This window comes from Phoca vitulina, unplaced genomic scaffold, assembly GCF_004348235.1.
Source record: "Phoca vitulina isolate PV1807 unplaced genomic scaffold, GSC_HSeal_1.0 scaffold17, whole genome shotgun sequence".
Lineage (NCBI taxonomy): Eukaryota > Metazoa > Chordata > Mammalia > Carnivora > Phocidae > Phoca > Phoca vitulina.
This window is the reverse complement of record NW_022589720.1, coordinates 10,839,902-10,862,017: the sequence shown is the minus strand read 5'-3', so window position 1 is coordinate 10,862,017 and position 22,116 is coordinate 10,839,902. Positions and strand designations below refer to the sequence as shown.

Below are 22,116 nucleotides of genomic sequence, written 5' to 3'. Positions count from 1 at the left end.
TACACCTAAAACCTTATCCCAAAATAGGTTTTTCTGTTTTAAAATCCTGAATGAGAAGCAAGTAGCAGGGTGCTTGTGTGGCTCAGTTGGTTAAGCGTCTGTGTCTGCCTTCCATTCAGGTCGTGATCCCAGGATGCTGGGATCAAGCCCCATGTGGGGCTCCCTGCTCAGTGGGGAGTCAGCTTCTCCCTCTGCTCTTCCCCTCTGCTTGTGCTCCCTCTCTCACAAGTAAATAAATAAAATCTTTAAAAAAAAAAAAAAAAAGCAAATAGCAGTTCTGTTTTCCTTCAGAGATAACTTTCTTTTTTCTGTAACTCTTGTCCCATTGTAGTGTTTGGTCATTTACCTGCTATTTAGTACACAGATTGCTTTCATAATTCCAAATTGCTTTAAATTGTACTGTTTACTTTAGGGGATATTATTTTATCAGTTTCAAACTTTGGGGGAAATGTACTTCCTAGCCTCATTTTAATCCTTTAGGAATATAGGCAGTTACTTTAATTGGCAAATTTATTGGTGTTAACAATGATATTGAATTGACTACAACCATCTCAATAATGTTCAAGCTTTTACTTGCTATTTTTAAAATCAGGAATTGGATAATTTGCCTCTTTGTATACATTATATTAAATGTTTATTTTGTGAATAACAGTTTTCGTAAGTAACATCAGGGTGTGATTTTAGTACTGATTCTATGGTTTTCAAGGGGAGATGAGATTGGAAATGTAGGTTGTAATAAGTCTTGTAAACTGTTGAGAATTTTGGACCTTTCAAAACAGCTGAGGGAGATCCCTGAATACCTAGGAGCAGGAAAGGGGGTGATGACAGAGAAGAGGGTCAGTGGGGAGACCTGTTATGGTTAGAGTAGTCCGTGAGGAATAACTAAAGCCTAAGCCAGGGCTGTGGCTATGGATTTGGAAGACATGGATGGAGGGAAAACTATGGTGCTGGAAGAATCTGTAAGACTTGGTGCAGTTTTTGGATTTGACAGCCCATGCTCTCGTCCCAGCAGACATGAGAGCATGCATCCTTAGCCTAAGTGCAAGATTAGAAAGTTCTCTTTTATCCCATTTCAGCCACTTTATTAAGCTTTTGTAATGATATGTGAAATTCTAAAGTATGGTTTATTTTATGTCAACCTATAATTTTATTTTTCAAACTGCTTATTTTCCCAATAGGTATTATAATGCTTCTGAAAAATCCATGCTTAGAATGAATCAAAGAAGGGGAGAAAAGGGGGAGAGACATATTTGGAACAGTTATCATGATCCAGTTACTGTTGTAACTGCTTTACTAGTTATATCCTGACAATCACTCTCTGAGCTGTTTCTATATCCATCTCACAGATAAGAAAACTGAGGCTCCTAGAGTTATATAACATGACCAACATCATGCAGCTGATAGATCCTAGGGGCTGTGATTCAAGCACATGTCTTCCTGATGTCAAAACCATCATTCGCCCCATGGCTTTATGATCCTTCCCTTACCTGTCTTCTTCAGGTGAGGATTTTTAGACCACTCACCTTTAGGAACTCAGGCACGATAGTGATAGTGTGTGAAATATGGGCATATGGCAATAAAAAATATCTGAATTTTTCCTTTGAACATGATTACTTTATTTCTTAGTGTAACCGTAGTGTAAGTTCTTTTTTTTTTTTTTATAGCTGCTTATGGAGAGGAATTTTGCAGGTGTCTTAAATGTTACTTTCTGTACTAATTTTTTTTTACATTTTCTCAAATTTGAGATTCTTATCTAGTGAGTAAATGAATGAAAATAACCACGAAGGAAGCTTTTCAAAGACCCAATACAAAGAAGCAAACGTGATAAAGGCAGGTTTTGCTGAAGTTGCTTTGTCACCAAGAATTAAGCAAGTTCTGAGATTTTGCTCAGAGCCTGGTAGGGTTCTACCCATCATAACTGTTGAGTCAATGGTGATTAACTGGCTAGAATATAAAGCAGTGGCCAGTGGCCTTTGTTCTTTGTATTCATGCAGTTTCGTTACTACCACCTTTATTTTAGATCTGTGGTTTTCAGTTACAGGGTAAGAATTTTCTCCCAGCCTCTGGGCTTTGTGCTGTCTTTGGCTTGCTCTGTGTGATGGCCATGCCCTCCTTCCCCACCCTTTCCAGTCCCATCTTTTTTTCCTTCTGTCCCATGGACTCCCCTCTCCAAACCACCATGAGGAAGAAGTAGCCAATCAGGACAATAACCTTCCAAAACCATTCTCTCCCAGCTATCTATAAAGATCCTTCAGGAAAGATCTAGAACTTCCCTTCTCTTGGAGAGAATAGCACCTTTTCAGGCCAAGAACAGTTTCCAGTTTAAAGGTACCTGCAGCAGCCATGTGGATTGTTTGCCTAACTTGTTGGACACTTGCTTTTCAGGGGATTGGATACTATTTCAACCAGCGAGCTGACAATAATCACATTCAGACAACAACGGAGCTCTCATAAACAAGAAACTAAACAGAAGAAAATGTATTTAATCCGAGAGATTGATACGTGTCTTCAAATATATTCCAATATATTTTCAAATATTTTTCACCTTCAGAACAAGCTTACGTATAATCACAAATGTCACTTAAAGTTATTTGACTTTAGGAAATAGATAGATGGTCCAGAGAATATTGGTCGTGTTTTTAGCAAATGTCATGTTATTTGCCACCCATTCTTCTTTCCTCCATTAATTCTCCTCCTCTTCTTATTTTGATGTATTTCCTGCAGTTCAGTATGATAACTACAGTGCAGGAGCTTGAGAGCAGCCTTGTAGGTTAACTTTTTCAGGAATGGCCAAACAATAGTTGTTAATTAAGGAGGAAAATATCTTTATGCAAATTAACAGGAACTGGAGAAAGAGAGAACTCATCTCATGGAAGAGGTAACTGCAAACAAAAGAAGGATGAAAGAGCTAGAAGATAATTTGCTTTACCGGCTGACAAGTACCCAGGGGTCCCTGGTGGAAGACGAGAGTCTCACTGCTGTGCTGAGTAACACAAAAAAGACCGCAGAAGAGGTGACACAGAAGCTGGAAATTTCGGCCGAGACAGAAATTCAAATTAACTCAGCCCGCGAGGAATACAGACCTGGTGAGTTTGGTAATGAAAGACAAATGTCACAGGAAAATGAAGTGAGAAAAAACCCCGAAATCTGGAGAAACTGAAGGAACGAAGGACATTAATGCAAATGGCTGTGCCAGGTGGGGTGGTCCTTCCTGTTTTGTGGCACCGCTTTGGGACGCATTCAGTAAAACTGAGATGAAGAAAAGATTGTATAATGGTGTTCATTGTCTAGGTGCTTATGATTCCTGTGAGTTGGCAAATTCTTTAAACTTAGAAAGTAAAGAGGGAGGGTTTTTAAAGAATGTCTGACTACCGTTTGGAAATCTGAGGAATTAGTGCCGCATTTGTGGGCTGCTCACTGGTTCTTTATCATTTGGTAGCAATCAGCCAGTATTTTGTTTGCAGTCTTTGTGTTATGAAGGGAGTTCCTTGGTCTCACCAGAGTGCTTTAGGCTTACCCACCAGTTTGCAAATCAGTGTTGTTCACGGGTTGCAAGAGGGACCTGCTGAAAGAATTCATTTTCCTTTAGAAATGTATCATTCTTTCTGGAAAAATAATCAAAGCGGTATCATTTGCTGGTGGAGAGTCAGGAGCATCATCTTTGCCATGCCTTGTTTTGCCAACCCGAGGCCGAGCTTAGTCGGGGCTTCATGGAGCTTGAGAATGAGGGCCATAAGATGCCTACACAATTTGCCAGGTGTTACAGTTTTTGCTATCCCATCGATTGCCTTTTCTGCCTATGGAAAAAATAGAGTAAAATGTATTTATAAGGGATCTGGAAGTTCTAACATGGAAAATACCACTTGATAAATGCAAGCAGCAGACTGCTTACACAAAGCTTATAAATAAGAATTAAGTATAAATTATGAGCCTTGCTCCAGGCTCCCAGTGCTGGTAGATAGTCATTGATAAAACAAAAATAAGACCTGTTTTCATTTAGAGTTTAGGCTGGTCTGTGCATAGTCATTTATTTTCCACCCCCGTAGCACATGCAGCCTTGTTCTTTGTCTTTCAGTGGCGACTCGAGGCAGTATCCTCTACTTCCTCATCACTGAGATGCGCTTGGTTAATGACATGTATCAGACTTCGCTCCGCCAGTTTCTTGGCTTGTTTGACCTTTCCTTAGCCAGGTACGTCCGTACTCAGGGAGCCAAGCTGAATTTCCTATCTGTGGGCTAGAATGATGACATTATATTTATAACTTCTTTTCCTTTTGCTACTGAGTCTTTTTTTTAAAAATCTCAGCTTAGTGTAATTACCAGCGTATTAACACATCATTCTCATTTGTCCTTTTACGCTCAGAGACAGCTCTACCAACTCTTCATCCATGGATTTATTCCTTGGATTTCATGTATTTCTGTTAAACAAGAAAATTCTCAAGATGTTGTTGTGAGTGGTAATACCCTGCTGGTAAAATTGATTTAGACAACATTGAGGATTCTGTTATGTTATTTTGTGTTGAGAGAATGCTGGTTATTTTAGATTTAGGATGCTTATTCTTATGCGTAAAAAAGAACTGGCCCTCCAAAGTTACCTATTCTCCAGTAAAGATGTTTTTATGGGCAATGGAAAAGGGGAGTGGGATAAGCCCGATTTAAATGTTCTCTCCTCCAGGTCTGTCAAGAGCCCAATTACGAGCAAGAGGATTGCTAATATCATTGAGCATATGACTTATGAGGTTTATAAGTATGCAGCCCGGGGCTTGTATGAGGAACACAAGTTCCTGTTCACCTTGCTGCTTACCCTGAAGATCGACATCCAGAGGAACCGAGTCAAGCATGAAGAGTTTCTCACCCTTATTAAAGGTCAGTATAACAGTAGAAAGCACTGTACATAGGTCCAGATGTAGGAATTACTTGAAGGTGCTGTGCAGTACTTTTTTTTCTGGCTCTAACAGTTTCCTTGCATTACATTGAAGATTGCATATATGTGAAATGTTTTATTTGTTCATTTATTGCATGAATATTTATTGAGAGCCTACTGTGTGCTGAGGCACCGACTAGACACTTGGGGCTCAAAATAAAACAGTAAATTATGTAGTATGTGAGAAGCTAGTAGGCACTATGGGAAAAGACAGAGCAGGATAAGGGAGATGGGGAGTTAACAGGGTGTGCAGAGTCGGCGGGGGCAGTTAAAATTTTAAATGCAATATTTAGTGGGAAACCTAATAGGGTAGGCCTCCCTGAGAGATGGACAGGTGAATAAAGGCCTGGAGGGGCAGGGGGCACTGGCCCTGGGGACAGGCAGAGGGGGAGTGTCAAAGGAAGAGGAGATGGCATCAAGGTGCCGGTGGGGGCAAGCCTGGTATGACAGAGGCTGGAGCCATGGGCAGGGCGATTGTGGAGCTCATCCCATGGATATTTCTTCTGTATCTGTTGAAGCATTGCTCACAGGGAGGTCCCTTGTGCCACTGCACAATACAGCCCAGGGGAGGCTAGGGAATACATTTGCTGTCACATTCTTGAATGTCTGGACAACAAAATATTTAAAGTAATTGCAGAAATGATGCTGGGGTCTAAATGGCTTTATCTACCATATCTTTCTAAGCAAAGGTTTAACTTTATAGATGAGACATAATTTTATCTACAGTGGGTGGGGAGAGATTTTCATGTTCACCTGGAGAGTAGATTTGCTGAGGAACTTGAAGAGGACCCTGAAGGGGCAGGAGGGAAGGGGTGTGGCTATGCACGTGCTTGCCCTGGGGGGGCCTAAGCCCGTAGTCCTATGTGAACAAATGCGTATTGGTGTTCATATAAATATGCATTTGCACACTTCTCTTACAGAAACAACAAAGACTCATTTGGTTAGACTTGAACTTAGAAATGTATGATTTACAGACACTTTTCTCTTTCTCTCTCTCTCTTTATTCTTTGTCTCTAACCCTTGAACTCTTGCTCCTTAGGTCTCTTTATTTTCCAAGTTTTCTAAATCAGAGCTCGTGGATGATGAATGAATTAGGGAGACACCCCTTAGGTAGATGTAGGGGTGACTTCTTCACTGAGCCCTTCAAATAGTACTGATTCGTGGTCTCATTGACTGGTCCTCCAGCTGATGGAGATTTCTGGTGGCAAGTTGTTCCCAACATCTCAATTCAGGCATGAAATGCATTTCCTCATGAAATGCGTCCAGGTCTGGTTTAAATACTGGGAAATATGTTGCCATTTGGCGTGGTGATAGAAGACGTGGGATTTAGAGTTAGGATGACTGTAAGTGAAAATAGTGGTTTTGCCAATTTTTGTCGAGTGTCTCAAGCAAGTTCTTCAAACTTCTCAGGCTCCAGCCTTCTGTGCTATAAAACAAGGATGGTCAAATCTACATCATCGGATTATCGAGAAGTCACACAATCTGTGTAAACGCTGGTACATAGGATATGTTCAGTAAAGGATGGGCATTGTTACATTATCTTTAGTATTTTAGTTTGTTTTGATTAATCTGAGGCTCGCATAGGCTGGACTGTTTTTTGTGGGCTTTTGGCATTCAATAGTTTTTTAATGCTGCTTTATGAAACAGAGTGTCGGAGGGAGCTTCGCAAGGCAGTGATGTTGTAAGGTTGCTCATTGCTGGTGATTTTGCTGAGAGCTACCCAGTGGGTGAATTCCCTCTGCAAGGACTTTAAAATCACTTGTTTGCAAATGTTATTTAGAGAGCAACAGTGTTTGGATACTGGTCTTTTAATTTGCTCATCTCTAAGATGGAACAGGATCAGCCCAGATGACTTTCTGAATCTTCTTTAGCTATACCACTTAATAATTGTGTGGTATCACTTGTAGAAATTTTTCATTGTAAGAACATATCATTTTTACAAAGTATTACAGTACAAATTCAAACTTACCTTTTCCCAATGTAAGGGTTTACAGAATGAAGGCGACAGCATAACTCTCAATCACCTTGAGAATTTATTTTTAGTTATGCCTGTTCCAGCTGTTCATTCATCAGAGGTCCATATTATCCAGGAATGTGTCTGCCCTCAGCCCATTACCATCATCCTCTGTGGCCCATTGTACACTTTTGAGGTAGGCAAGAGATTCGTGCCACAGTTACCCTCTACTAAATGATGAATAATGCTTTGGTTGCAAGGAACACCCTTTCCTTCCTGTAAATAGTTTCTCCCTAACTCTCTGGTGAATATCTTACTCTTTTGAGTTTGTTGGAAAATGGACAGTTTCCATGGAAATTGGTAGGACATTTTTCAACACAATGCCATTGTCCTCAGGTCTTTAACTGCTCTCTGCCATTAAAGCAATCTGTTTTGATTTGGTGACTTAATGATCTTCTCAAAACTGCTTCAAGGCCATGCTTACCTTGCTGGAAATATACTAAGATGGATTTGGCCAAAAGATAGCAATTTAGTGGGGTCCATGGCACCTGGCTAAAGTAGAGATTGGTTCAATAAATATCTTGAGTAGTATTATTTGTTCACGACCTGCTCTGTTCAAAAAAGGATTTTAAAGGTGGCCAAATGAGTTGGTTATATCCTTTTAAGAATTATGCTTAGAGCGTATTTTCCTTGAAACATTTTAATAGATGGCATTTATTAAACAGTATATTTCATCCTATAAAGAATTTCTAACTCTTCCTTTGACTTAAAATTTGATTGTTTACACATTTAGTTCTTCTGAGGTGGGCAACAATAACATTTTAAGGTGTTGTTTATTTTTTGGTGCTGTGTGTTATGTGAATTACGTGAGCTTAGGTAGGTCATCAGCAGCAAGGGAAGAGTCACTACCCAATGGGGAAATGTTTGCTGTGGTTAGATTGGCCAAAAATAAATGAGATAGCACAGGATCCTTGGGTGTGCTCAAAATGGAAATAAATAATATACTGATTTATAGAAGAGAACCCTTTATTTTTTTTTAAATTTTATTATGTTATGTTAGTCACCATACAATACATCATTAGTTTTTGATGTAGTGTTCCACGATCCATTGTTTTCGTATAACACCCAGTGCTCCATGCAGTACGTACCCTCCTTAATACCCATCACCAGGCTAACCAATCCCCCCTCCCCCCTCCCCTCTAAAACCCTGTTTGTTTCTCAGATCCATAGTCTCTCATGGTTCATCTCTCCCTCCAATTCCCCCCGCCCATTTTTCCCTCCCTTCTCCTAGTGTCCTCCATGCTATTCCTTATGTTCCACAAATAAGTGAAACCATATGATAATTGACTTTCTCTGCTTGACTTATTTCACTTAGCATAATCTCCTCCAGTCCCATCCATGTTGATGTAAAAGTTGAGTATTCATCCTTTCTGATGGCTGAGTAATATTCCATTGTATATATGTACCACATCTTCTTTATCCATTCATCTGTTGAAGGGCATCTCGGCTCTTTCCACAGTTTGGCTATTGCGGACATTGCTGCTATGAACATTGGGGTGCATATGGCCCTTCTTTTCACTACATCTGTGTCTTTGGGGTAAATAACCAGGAGTGCAATTGCTGGGTCATAAGGTAGCTCTATTTTTAACTTTTTGAGGCACCTCCACACTGTTTTCCAAAGCGGCTGTACCAACTTGCATTCCCACCAACAGTGTAAGAGGGTTCCCCTTTCTCCACAACCTCTCCAACATTTGTTGTTTCTTTTCCTGTCCATTTTTGCCATTCTAACTGGTGTAAGGTGGTATCTCAGTGTGGTTTTGATTTGGATTTCCCTGATGGCTAATGATGATGAACATTTTTTCATGTGTCTGTTAGCCATTTGTATGTCTTCTTCAGAGAAGTGTCTTTTCATCTCTTCTGCCCACTTTTTGACTTGATTATTTGTTTTTTGGGTGTTGTGTTTGAGAAGTTCTTTATAGATTTTGGATACCAGCCCTTTATCTGTAATGTCATTTGCAAATATCTTCTCCCATTCTGTGGGTTGCCTCTTTGTTTTGTTGACTGTTTCCTTTGCTGTGCAGAAGGTTTTTATCTTGATGAAGTCCCAAAAGTTTTTGTTTCACTAGCCTTTGGAGATGTATCTTGAAAGAAGTTGCTGTGGCCAATGTCAAAGAGGTTACTGCCTATGTTCTCCTCTAGGATTTGGATGGATTCCTGTCTCACATTGAGGTCTTTCATCCACTTTGAGTTTATCTTTGTGAATGGTGTTAGAGAATGGTCGAGTTTCATTCTTCTGCATGTGGCTGTCCAATTTTCCCAGCACCATTTGTTGAAGAGACTGTCTTTTTTCCATTGCATGTTTTTTCCTGCTTTGTCAAAGATTATTTGACCATAGAGTTGAGGGTCCAAATCTGGGTTCTCTATTCTGTTTCATTGGTCTGTATGTCTGTTTTTGTGCCAGTCCCATGCTGTCTTGGTGATCACTGCTTTGTAATATAGCTTGAAATCGGGCAGCGTGATGCCCCCAGCTTTGTTTTTCTTTTTCAACATCTCCTTGGCGATTCGGGGTCTTTTCTGATTCCATACAAATTTTAGGATTGTTTGTTCCAGCACTTTGAAAAATGTCATTGGAATTTTGATCAGCATGGCATTGAAGGTATAGATTGCTCTGGGTAGCATAGACATTTTAACAATGTTTATTCTTCCGATCCATGAGCATGGAATATTTTTCCATCTTTTTGTGTCTTCTTCAATTTCTTTCATGAGTGTTTTGTAGTTCCTAGAGTATAGATCCTTTACCTCTTTCGTTAGGTTTATTCCGAGGTATCTTATGGTTTTTGGTGCTATTGTAAATGGAATCGTTTCTTTAATTTCTCTTTCAACAGTTGCGTTGTTAGTGTATAAGAAAGCAATGGATTTCTGTGCATTGATTTTGTATCCTGCCCCATTACTGAATTGCTGGATGAGTTCTAGTAATTTGGGGGTGGAGTCTTTTGGGTTTTCCACATAAGGTATCATGTCGTCTGCGAAAAGAGAGAGTTTGACTTCTTCTTTGCCCATTTGAATACCTTTTATATCTTTTTGTTGTCTGATTGCTGTTGCTAGGACTTCTAGTACTATGTTGAACAACAGTGGTGAGAGCGGGCACCCTTGACGTGTTCCTGATCTTAAGGGAAAGGCTCTCAGCTTTTCCCCATTGAGGATGATATTCGCTGTGGGTTTTTCATAGATGGATTTTATGAGCTTGAGGAATGTTCCCTCTATCCCTATACTCTGGAGAGTTTTAATCAGGAAAGGATGTTGTATTTTGTCAAATGCTTTTTCTGCATCAATTGAGAGGACCATATGGTTCTTCTCCCTCCTCTTATTAATGTGTTCTATCACATTGATTTGTGAATGTTGAACCACCCTTGCATCCCGGGGATAAATCCCACTTGGTCGTGGTGGATGATCCTTTTAATGTATTGTTGGATCCTATTAGCTAGGATTTTGTTGAGGATTTTGGAATCCATATTCATCAGGGATATCGGTCTGAAATTGTCCTTTTTGACGGGGTCTTTGCCTGGTTTGGGGATTAAGGTAATGCTGGCCTCATAGAATGAGTTTGGAAGTTTTCCTTCTGTTTCTATTTTTTGAAACAGCTTCAGTAGAATAGGTATTATTTCTTCTTTGAATGTTTGGTAGAATTCCCCAGGGAATCCATCAGGCCCTGGACTCTTGTTTTTGGGGAGGTTTTTGATCACTGCTTCAATCTCGTTACTGGTTATTGGCCTACTCAGGTTGTCAATTTCTTCCTGTTTCAGTCTTGGCAGCTTATAGGTTTCCAGGAAGGCCTCCATTTCATCCAGATTGCTCAGTTTATTGGCATATAGTTGTTGATAATAATTTCTAATAATTGTTTCTATTTCCTTGGTGTTGGTCGTGATCTCTCCCCTTTCATTCATAATTTTATTAATTTGGGTCCTTTCTCTCTTCTTTTGGATAAGTCTGGCCAGTGGTTTATCAATCTTATTAATTCTTTCAAAGAACCAACTTCTAGTTTCATTGATCTGATCTACTGTGTTTCTGGTTTCTAATTCATTGATTTCTGCTCTAATTTTAATTATTTCTCTTCTAATGCGTGGCTTAGGCATCGTTTGTTGCTTTTTCTCTAGTTCTTTAAGGTGTAGAGTTAGTTGGTGAATTCGGGATTTTTCTAGTTTTTTGAGTGAGGCTTGGATGGCTATGTATTTCCCCCTTAGGACCGCCTTTGCAGTATCCCATAGGTTTTGGACCGATTTGTTTTCGTTCTCATTGATTTCCATGAATTGTTTAAGTTCTTCTTTGATTTCTTGGTTGACCCAAACATTCTTGAGCAGAGTGGTCTTTAGCTTCCAAGTGTTTGAATTTCTGCCAAATTTTTTTCTTGTGATTGAGTTCTGGTTTTAGAGCATTGTGGTCTGAGAATATGCAGGGAATAATCTCAATCTTTTGGTATTGGTTGAGACCTGATTTGTGACCCAGTATATGGTCTATTCTGGAGAAAGTTCCATGTGCGCTCGAGAAGAATGAGTATTCTGTTGTTTTAGGGTGGAATGTTCTGTAAATATCTATGAGGTCCATCTGGTCCAATATATCATTCAAAGCTCTTGTTTCCTTGTTGATTTTCTGCTTAGATGATCTGTCCATTGCTGAGAGTGGAGTATTGAGGTCTCCTACAATTAACGTATTGTTATCAGTATGACTCTTTATTTTGGTTAACAGTTGGCTTATGTAGATGGCTGCTCCCATGTTGGGGGCATAGATATTTACAATTGTTAGATCTTCTTGTTGGATAGACCCTTTAAGAATGATATAGTGTCCTTCTGTGTCTCTTATTACAGACTTTAGTTTAAAATCTAATTTGTCTGATATAAGAATTGCTACCCCAGCTTTCTTTTGAGGTCCGCTGGCATGGAAGATAGATCTCCATCCCTTCACTTTCAGTCTGGATGTATCTTTAGGTTCAAAGTGAGTCTCTTGTAGACAGCATATGGATGGGTCCTGTCTTTTTATCCAATCTGCAACCCTGTGCCGTTTTATGGGAGCGTTTAGGCCATCCACGTTGAGAGTGATTATTGAAAGATAATGAATTAATTGTCATCATGTTGCCTGTGAAGACGTTGTTTTTATAGATTGTCCCTGTAAATTTCTGTTGTAGATCACTCTTGGGGTCTTTCTCCTTTTATAGAACCCCCCTTAATATTTCTTGCAGGGCCGGCTTAGTGGTCACATATTCTTTCAACTTCTGCCGGTCGTGGAAGCTCTGCATCTCTCCATCCATTCTAAATGAAAGCCTTGCCAGATAAAGTATTCTTGGTTGCATGTTCTTCTCATTTAGTACCCTGAATATGTCTTGCCAGGCCTTTCTGGCTTGCCAGGTCTCTGTGGATAGGTCTGACGTTATTCTGATGTTCCTCCCTCTGTACGTAAGGAATCTCTTCCCCCTAACTGCCCTTAAGATGGTTTCCTTGGTCCTAAGATTTGCAAGTTTTACTATTACATGCCGGGGTGTTGGCCTGTTTTCCTTGATCTTAGGAGGGGTCCTCTCTGCCTCTAGGACTCAAATGTTTGTTTCATTCCCCAGATTAGGGAAGTTCTCAGCTACGATTTGCTCAAATACGTCTTCTAGCCCTCTCTCTCTCTCCACTCCCTCCGGGATTCCAATGATTCTGACGTTGGAATGCCTCATGGTGTCACTTATTTCTCTGATTCTATTTTCATGGATTCTGGGTTGTTTTTCCCTGGCCTCCTCTTTCCCCTTTTTATCTATCATACTGTCTTCCAGATCGCTTATTCTCTCTTCTGCCTCAGTTACCCTAGCTGTTAGATTATCTAGATTGGATTGGATCTCATTGATAGCATTTTTAAGTTCTGCCAATTCCCCTTTTATTTCTGCCCTTAGAGACTCTATGTTGCCATTGATTTCTCCATTCTAGCCATTGTCTTCACAATTGCTAGCCTGAATTCCATCTCCGACATCTTGGTTATATCTGCATCCATTTGTAAATCTGCAGCATAAGTCATAATCTCTGAGTCTTTTCTTTTTTGGGGGCTCCTCCTCCTAGTCATTCTGTTGCTGGGTGTTTGAGGGAATGTATAGAGTCCAAATTATTGACCAGAACCCAAGCAAGATGCACCTGTTTTCTTGGGACCTTAGGGTTGCTGGCCTCTTGTTTTCCCAGCCTGTCTTCTGGGGGAGGGGCCTGCCGTGCTGTTACTCAGGCAAACCTGTTCGGGCGGAGTTGCCCTGCGCCCCTGTGGCGGGGGATGGGCTCAGCGGGAATCAGTCTTTGGGGCTTTTGTTCTCTGGCGCCTTTCCCTGGCGGCTTTCTGCGTCTCTTCCGCGAGTCAGAGCAGAAGAGACTGTTTCCAACCCTCTGCCTCAGAGCAGAGAGACCGCAGTGTGTTCTTCAGTGAGCTCTCCAGGCCACACTGTCTCCGTTTCTGTCCGTGCTGCTATAAACTGCAGCGGCCTGGGTTGTGCGCCCCTCCGCAGCGCTCCCAGTCCTGCCTCCAGGTCAGGGAACGTCTCTGTCCTTTGTGCTTCTAAAACCGCCAGCCGCTCCCAGTTCGGGCACGCGCGGGACTCTGCCGCTCGGGGTTTCCACCCCCGGGGGTTCCAGTTCATCGGCGGGACCCCGGCGCACCGGGTTTCCGTCTTGGAGGCTGCAGTTCGCGTGCGCGCGACCCCACCGCTCCGGGTTTCCACCCCGGGGGGCTGCCCTAAAGTCCTTTCCCAACGCTACTGGTCTGCGAGTCTGTGCCCGTACGCAGTGCGCGAGGCTGTCACTCAGCGGTGGTGTAGGATCCCCATGGCCAGGCTCCCTCCCACTGCCGTTTATCCTCCAATATCTGCCCGCAGGATCACGGCTCTCCGCTTTGTCCCTCAAAACCAACCGCCTGCGATATTCTGTTTGTAGAGATCCAGATCTTCTTACATCTCAGGCTGGTTTCGTGGGTGCTCAGAGTGGTCTGGTAGATATCCAGCTCAGTTCCGGGGACCAGTTGAAATAGGGTCCCCTACTCCTCCCCCATCTTTCCCCCCTCCTCTAGAAGAGAACACATGTAGTTTAAACACATGTAGTGATGCTGACATTTCTAGATAAATTCTCTCCTTGAAAGAGCTTGTGCCAACATCGAGCAGTTCTTAATGTTGACAATAGCTGCTTATTTAGTGACCCTCTACTGTGGTCTTGACCCTGTTTTGTGCGCTTTACATATATATTTTCTCTCATTCTGTCATCATCACAACACCCAGGCTTCATTATTCCCTGTGTACATATTTGGAAACAGAGACCCAGACAGATGAGCTGCCTTGTCCTAGACCTTGGCCACATAGAGCTAGGACAGAATCCAGCGTCCTCCTGGTCCACAGCTATGTTTCTGATTCTTAAATGTGTTTTTCTAAAATCATTTATTCCTTTATTCAATTATAAAGCTTGTTCATTACTATGACATATTTCTGAGGCTAAAAAATGACAACGTAATGGGGCGCCTGGGTGGCTCAGTTGGTTAAGTGTCAGACTTTTTTTTTTTTTTTAAGATTTTATTTATTTATTTGAGAGAGAGAGAGAGCACAAGCAGAGGGAGCTGCAGGCAGAGGGAGAAGCAGGCTCCCTGCTGAGGATGGAGCCCGATGTGGGGCTCGATCCCAGGACACTGGGATCATGACCTGAGCAGAAGGCAGACGCTTAACTGAGCCACCCAGGCGCCCCTAAGTGTCAGACTTTGGCTCAGGTCATGATCTCGGGTCCTAGGATCCAGCCCTGTGTTGGGCTCTCTACTTAGTGTGGAGTCTGCTTCTCCCTCTGTCCCTCCCCTTGCTTATGTGCGTGCATGCACACATGCACACTCTTTCTCTCTCTCAGAATAATAAATAAAATCTTTAAAAAAATGTCAAGGTGGTAAAATAATTAAAAGTGTAAGAAAAAGATTTTGTATATAAATAGATTGTTTTAGAGTAAAGAAAGAAAAATCTAGTAACTTTCTATGTTTAATTTTAAAGGAGGTGCCTCCTTGGACCTTAAAGCTTGTCCTCCTAAACCATCTAAATGGATCCTGGACATGACCTGGCTGAATTTGGTGGAACTCAGCAAACTCAGACAGTTTTCAGATGTCCTTGATCAGGTAACTTGTGCTTTGAATAAGCTTACGACAGTGTCGCAGGGAGCAGCTTCCTGATTTATCACTAGCTATGGTATTTGTGGAAGAGAGAGATTGTTTAATGTTGTCACTCTTGCCACGGTGCCTTCCTCCCGCTCACTCACACTCTGATGAAGCAGACCCCACCCACCTCTAACTGGTGCCGTCCTGTGCCCCATGTCAGTAACACCCACTGGAGATCCACAAGTGGGAAAACTGAGAGATTCAATGAAATCACTAGACATATTTAAGAGGTTTTGCCATCTTCCTGGAGATTAAACGAAAAGAAATATGAACAGCCTGCCTCTAAATGCTAGAGATCCTTTTCTCGCCTCTTGTTCTTCTCTTCTTCTTCGTCTCTTGTTCTCCCATGATACGGCCTTAGCCAGGTGTCTGGGCATAAATCTGATGCCAATCCTTGGCCCCTTATCTTTACAAGTTATTACCCTGTCATAACCAGCCAGTTCCTGATGAATTGTGTGTGTGCTGGGATCATGGAAGTTGTGTCTAGAGAGCTGAATTTAGACAAACCAAGAAACAGATTCTTGAGAATCAGATGACCAGAGAGAAATCACACTGAGAGCAAGGTGGCTTTATTCAGCCGCAAGTTGTAGGCTTTTTATGACCAGAAAATGTGCTAAGGTTGGTTCCTGAATTTCCCAGTTTAGGTTGACCAGAAACCTACTGTTTGGCTCTATCTGTATGTGTTGGCTTATGCCTGGTAGTCTGTATTATTTCTACCATATAATTTAACCCATTCTTTTGCATTAAATAACTTTGATTTGGGAGGTTTGAATGCCCTCTGGCATCATGAGATGACTCCTAGTGACCTTTCCCCAACTGATACCTCTTCCTGAAGTTGCTGTCTTCTGGAGATTGTCTTATGCCCGAAATCCCTCCACGTCATGTAGTCTTTCATGATAGAGGGAGGTTATTACTTTTTATTCTTACACAATACTTTCTAAATACGGATCTGGAATGTTTTTCCCTTTGATTAGGCTTCCAAGAAATATATCCGGGGCTTTAATCAAGGGGAATATACCAGAGAATATTGGATCATATTTATCTGCTGACATTATTTGTTTGTTCTATGTTTTGGAGATGATTGCCCATGGAATGCCGTCTCTGTTTTTAAGCCCCAAAGGAGAATGGACTGTATTCTCTTCCTCCTTATCAATCGTGTAAAGGGAGCATGTATGTCATTACTCATTTGATGGTGATATTAAGTCGTATCTTTCAAATTATTCTAGATTAATAGAGTATTGACCAAAAAGCTTTTTGTTCAATAATAAACATATATTAAATGTCTTCTTTTGTGCCAGGAGTGGTCCTAGCAAATGAGGAAACATATGTGAATAAGTGAGTGAACTGGTTCCTGATCATGAGAGGATTTCATGGAGCAAATCAGATTTCCTTAAAATAATGAAAATGAGTTTTCATTGATTTCTTTATTCCTCATAAATTTGACACCACAAAGGCATTAGAAGAAATTAAACAACCCAAAGCTCTCCCTACTTCAAAAGCTAGCTGTAACCTGGCATTAATGCAGACTGATTTTAGAGCAAATCACATTTGATTTTAGACTGTCACAATTTTTGGTAGTGGAATATAAAATTAAAAAAAAAAGTCATGGGATATCATTCACACGTGTCTGGAATAGTCAGAAGATATGATGAGAAATAACCGTGAACTATTACTGAAAGATTTTTCTGTGCTGTGGTGCAATTCTTATTCCCTGGTATTTTCAGATATCAAGAAATGAGAAAATGTGGAAAATTTGGTTTGATAAGGAAAACCCTGAGGAAGAACCCCTTCCAAATGCCTATGATAAATCTCTTGACTGCTTTAGACGTCTTCTCCTTATTAGATCCTGGTGTCCTGACAGAACCATTGCCCAGGTAAAAAGTTCATATTAGAAAAAAATAGGAGAATATTTTTTAAAGAAGTTTTTATTATTTTTAAATAATCTCTGCACCCATTGTGGGGCTCAAACCTACAACTCTGAGATCAAGAGTCACATGCGCCACCAACTGAGCCAGCCAGGCGCCCCCTAGGAGAATATTTTTAAGGAGAATTTCCTTTTAAATTTAAAGAAATATTGAATATTTTAATCCCAGTGAGAATTTTCTTGGGGGCTTCTATGGAGTTTTCTGGCAATACCTCTGTGACAAATGGAAAAGTAAACAAATGTAGTGAGGTGTACATTTGGGCTAAGTGAGTTAATAATCTTCTTTGGTCTAAATGGTACAGGAGTGAATGAGAAAGCCATGTTTTTAAGGTCGGCTTATAGGTATGACGTAAAAGTAAGGTATTACTCTTCCATTACCATTTTTATATTAACTCAAAAATGATATGGCTGCTCCATTTTGTTAGTAGTAAAACAATGTTTCTTTAAGTAGGAAGGATGTGAGGGCGCCAGGGTGGCTCAGTCGGTGAAGCGTCTGCCTTCAGCTCAGGTCATGATCCCAGGGTCCTGGGATCGAGTCCCGCATCGGGCTCTCTGCTCAGCGGGGAGCCTGCTTCTCCCTCTGCCCCTTCCCCTCACTCGTGCATTTTCTCTCTCTCTCTTGCAAAAATAAATAAAAATACTTAAAAAAAAAAAAGGAAGTAAGAAAGATGTGGAAACCTTGGGAGGAGAGGTAGATGAGAGGGAGACATAGTATTCCCCAATCTACAGTTACAACCCCAGGAAGTCTCAGGACCCTGGATGCAAGAGTTGGCCTAAAACCCTGTCAGTTTTACATATGGTTTAAATGTGAATCCTGCCCGCAGAAGATCCATCTTTTCAAAGACCTTTAATCTGCTGGCCTCCTGTCTTGGAAATGTCACTGCTAATAAGGCTTGCCCGTGTCCTGCCTTCACAATGAAAACTTCAGCTTGAATATTCAGCTCAGGTGGATTCCTTAGGGGCTTCCCCAAACAAGCCATAGAGTTAACAATACGCTGGGTTTATAATAGAATGTAGGAAGTTCTCCCCTCCACTCTCCAGAGGGAGTGTTAAAAACAGGGAAAAGCCACCTCCAAGTCCAGGTAGGTACAGAGGAATCATGAAAACCACTAGATTCAATGATTTATTGAGAAAAGAAAAATGAGTTCTGTAATGCAGGGCAACTGAGATCACCCTTCCTTCAGTTTTTCTTCTCAATTTCATTACTTTTATCCTGCCCAAAAGAATTGTCAAACTGTTGCCTTAAGGACAGTGTAGAAGGTTCAAGTAGTTCTGTTCTTTTCTTTTCTTTTTTTTCTCTTCTTTTCTTTTCTTCTTCCTTCTTTCCCTCTTTCCTTTCTCTCCCTTCCCTTTCTTTCTTCCTCCATCTTCTCTCCTTCCTTCTCTCCCCTCTTTCTCTCTCCCTCTACTCTCTTCCTTCCTTCCTTTTTTTTTTTCTCATGTAACACTTTATTTGGTTCAATGCTGAATTTAAGTCTACAAGGCTCCTTTGTAATTTTGTCATCTTCATCCTAGCTTCTGTCATCTATAGACTGACCGCAGCAATGGCTTCCTAACTGGGATCTCCTCTTGTTCCTTCTTGCTCACTCTAGTCTATCCTGTATACTCTAGAAGGAATGGAAATATGATTATGCTATTCCTTGCTTTTTAAAGTCTTTCAGTGGCTTCCCAAGGCCTCTTTGATAACACCCAAGTCTTAAGATCTACAAGCGCCCTCTGGAAAAATGTTCTCTCCTCTGAAATTCTTATACTCACATTACATTCCTTTTGTGATTTTCAACCAGACACCTTCTTGGGACGTATATTCAAAGGTCTACAGTGTGGGTATATTTAGTCCCCATTCTCCATAAGCAGCATCAGGCTTGTTCTCAGTATTTTGGATGAGCATGACTGCCCATGTCAGGGGACATTCAGCTGCCTGGTTGCAAGAACAGTGCACTCTTAGAGGGTATCTCATGCCTCATACACATTTGTGTCTCAAAAACACTCAGTGAAGAGGGTCAGAATAGGTGCAGAGGTTTACTTGTTGTTTTTTACTTGTTTATTTTTCATTGGAATCAGGTATTGGGACAAAAATGTTCTTCAGAAGTGTGTGAAGAATAAGTTGTGACAATGTGGCACTCTATTTCCATTTGTGCCAACGAGCTATGCAGAAGCCTGGGTGCCCCACAGCTGAATCTTACATAAATCATACTGCATCTCCTTCTGTCCCCTCTTGGTGACTTGCTCTTTTCTGTTTCAAGGTCTCTGCATTTGTGCTCTCTGCATGGAATTCTCACCACACTGGCTCTCCTACCTGTCCTCCTTGTCTAGATAAATCCCACTCCTCACCCAAAATCTGGATGAGTCTCTTATTGTAGCCACTACCTTCCCACTCTAACCTGCAAAGAGGACAAACGTGAGCGGGGACATCATCCCAAATTTTAAGCTCAGAGACCTGGGGTGTGACAATCACTTTGAGAATGCATAGTGCATAGCTGGATATTCAAAATGGAGGAAGAGCCTGTTTTACTGACTGAAATCAAACTTTGGATGTTTGTAAGTCAAAGACAACAGTTTAACCAGCACCACTCTCATTTTGGCCCAGGTCTATCTCAAGCCTCTCTGATTTAAGGGAAACCCTGCCTACAACTGTTTTGTGTTTCTCTGGAAATGGAAGTGGGGTCCCACCATGGCCCACCTCACTCTGCTTATTATGTGAGAGAAATTTTTCTGGGGAATCTCACTGGGGAGGGAAACTTGGGTTTTACTCCCATGGGGGTAGGAGAAGAAAACAGAATAGGAAATTTTTCTTTGAGGGAACCCAGTTTTTTTTTTCTTCCATTTGATCTTTTTTTTTTTAATTTTTAGAATTTTATTATGTTATGTTAATCACCATACATTACATCATTTGTTTTTGATGTAGTGTTCCATGATTCATTGTGCATAACACCCAGTGCTCCATGCAGTACGTGTCCTCCTTAATACCCATCACCAGGCTAACCCATCCCCCCACCCCCATCCCCAGAATCCTCTGTTTCTCAGAGTCCATAGTCTCTCATGGTTTGTCTCCCCCTCTGATTCCCCCCCTTCATTTTTCCCTTCTTGCTATCTTATTCTTCTTCTTCTTTTTTTTTTTTTTTTAACATACAATGGATTATTTGTTTCAGAGGTACAGGTCTGTGATTCAACAGTCTTACACAATTCACAGCGCTCACCATAGCACATGCCCTCCCCAATGAGGGAACCCAGTTTTTACCAGAGGGAGAATAGAGACTAAAGGTCATACTCATAATAGTATCTTATTGATTAATTATTTTACTTTGTTTGGAAAAGGACTATGTTGTTACTTGAAATATTTTTATATGGTTGATAATACAGTTGACAAAGTCTGTGATATTGTGAGCATGTATTTCAGTCAAAACAAAATTAATGGTAAAGGGGATAAGCCAAAAATGGAAAGGGATTATGAGAATGATTAGGAGAATAATTATGGACTAAATCGTTAAAACATTAACTCATTCGTTAAATATCTAATATATTTCATTTAATAAGAAATCATTCAGTTATCTATTGATAAGTATCCATTAAATCCCAGGCATTGTGCTGGTTATTTGTATTAGAATGAATATACATTTCCCTTAAAGCATCCTAAATAATACAGTTTCCTAATAATTTTAATTTTTTATGTACCAAGAAGTAGCCAGTGTATAGAACAGGTTCCAGACAAGTGGTCAGCCAACTTGGGTTCTGGTCTTTGAACTGTGTGACTGTATGTTGGCAAATAACACAGCCTCTCTATCATCTGTAGAGTGGAGATACAACAAGAAAAATATCTCTGTCCTATTTCCCTGGCAGAGTTACTGTGGACATCATTGAGATACTCTACCAAAATGAATTTTGGAAGCCACCCTGCATCATAACACATGGAAGAGTTAGAATCAGTTTTGGTGATTCCTGTACTGTTTTGGCAGGCCCGCAAGTACATCATGGACTCTATGGGAGAGCGCTATGCAGAAGGAGTTATCCTGGACTTGGAAAAGACGTGGGAGGAATCTGATCCACGGACACCACTCATCTGTCTCCTGTCTATGGGCTCAGATCCCACGGATTCCATCATTGCCTTGGGGAAGAGATTAAAAATAGAAACCCGTTATGTGTCCATGGGCCAGGGCCAGGAGGTCCATGCACGCAAGCTCTTACAGCAGACCATGGCGAATGTGAGGCCAAATGTCTACTTTTAGGTTATGTTGTTATTACAGGTTATAGAATAGCAATGCAGAAAAGAATTTATGAATCATTAAGAGTTTAAATTTACATGCTTTGTGCTGTTCACTAAACAGGAAAAGGTTTAATATCTATTAGAAAATTTTCATAGAAAAACAAATACAATTTTTTCTGCTGAGCCTTGACTTATGGAAAACTTACCCAACCAGAGCATCTTATTTCTCGACCAGTTTGCATAATGTTAAGCCCCACTCTAGATCCCAAATCCTTGGGAGTGGGGAGGGGTCTACAGCCCCACCCCCTGTGCCATACACTCTAGCCCCTCCACCATGATTCCTGCGCTGCTCTTGGAATCCCCAGCACTCCAGAATCCACCACACCATGTCTTTCTTGAGTTCCAGAATGTATAATCTGTGCTCTGGAGTCCCCCAGGCTTGGCCCAGATCCCAGAGGCCAGGAATCTGCCATTACCTTGTGGTGGTACCAGAGGTTTTGGGAAACCTGGCTTATTGCCTTCCAGGCTGGGGCTCCTAGAGCCCTTTGTGGCTTGCAAATTCTGTAGCATGCAGAGCATGCCATGCTCAGGCCTTACCTGGAGGCTATAAAGTGCTAGAAACCACATGGTAATCTTGCAAAGGGATAGTCCAGTCCAGAGCTGGGGCACTTCCAGGGACTTAAATTAACTGAATGCACAAGGTCTTCCATTTCATCTCTAGAATTCCATCTCTAGGACAGGGCACTCATGTGTTTACTCTGGTCTAGCCCTTTCTGCAGTGTCCAACTCTGTCTGGAGGAGCTGTTACCCCTGTTTTCCTTTTCCTCCATGCTTTGGCCAAGCAAAGAGGACGGAATGACTTGGCTTCTCATTCCCACTGGAGAACATGCAGTCTTGGTCTAGATGCCTTTCTTGCTTTTTTTTAGA

The 22,116-nt window shown here is 41.2% G+C and overlaps 1 protein-coding gene across 1 annotated transcript in view; it reads left to right on the top strand.

The window, feature by feature from the left end:
- DNAH5 (dynein axonemal heavy chain 5) overlaps nt 1-22,116 on the top strand; it is a gene marked incomplete at its 5' end in the record, with an annotated part of 208,233 nt that overhangs the window by 166,037 nt on the left and 20,080 nt on the right. The window contains 6 exons of the mRNA XM_032415335.1: nt 2,843-3,086; nt 4,076-4,190; nt 4,675-4,865; nt 14,904-15,025; nt 16,789-16,938; nt 20,942-21,187. Coding sequence (XP_032271226.1) covers nt 2,843-3,086; nt 4,076-4,190; nt 4,675-4,865; nt 14,904-15,025; nt 16,789-16,938; nt 20,942-21,187 — 1,068 coding nt within the window. The remainder of the gene's footprint in view (nt 1-2,842; nt 3,087-4,075; nt 4,191-4,674; nt 4,866-14,903; nt 15,026-16,788; nt 16,939-20,941; nt 21,188-22,116) is intronic.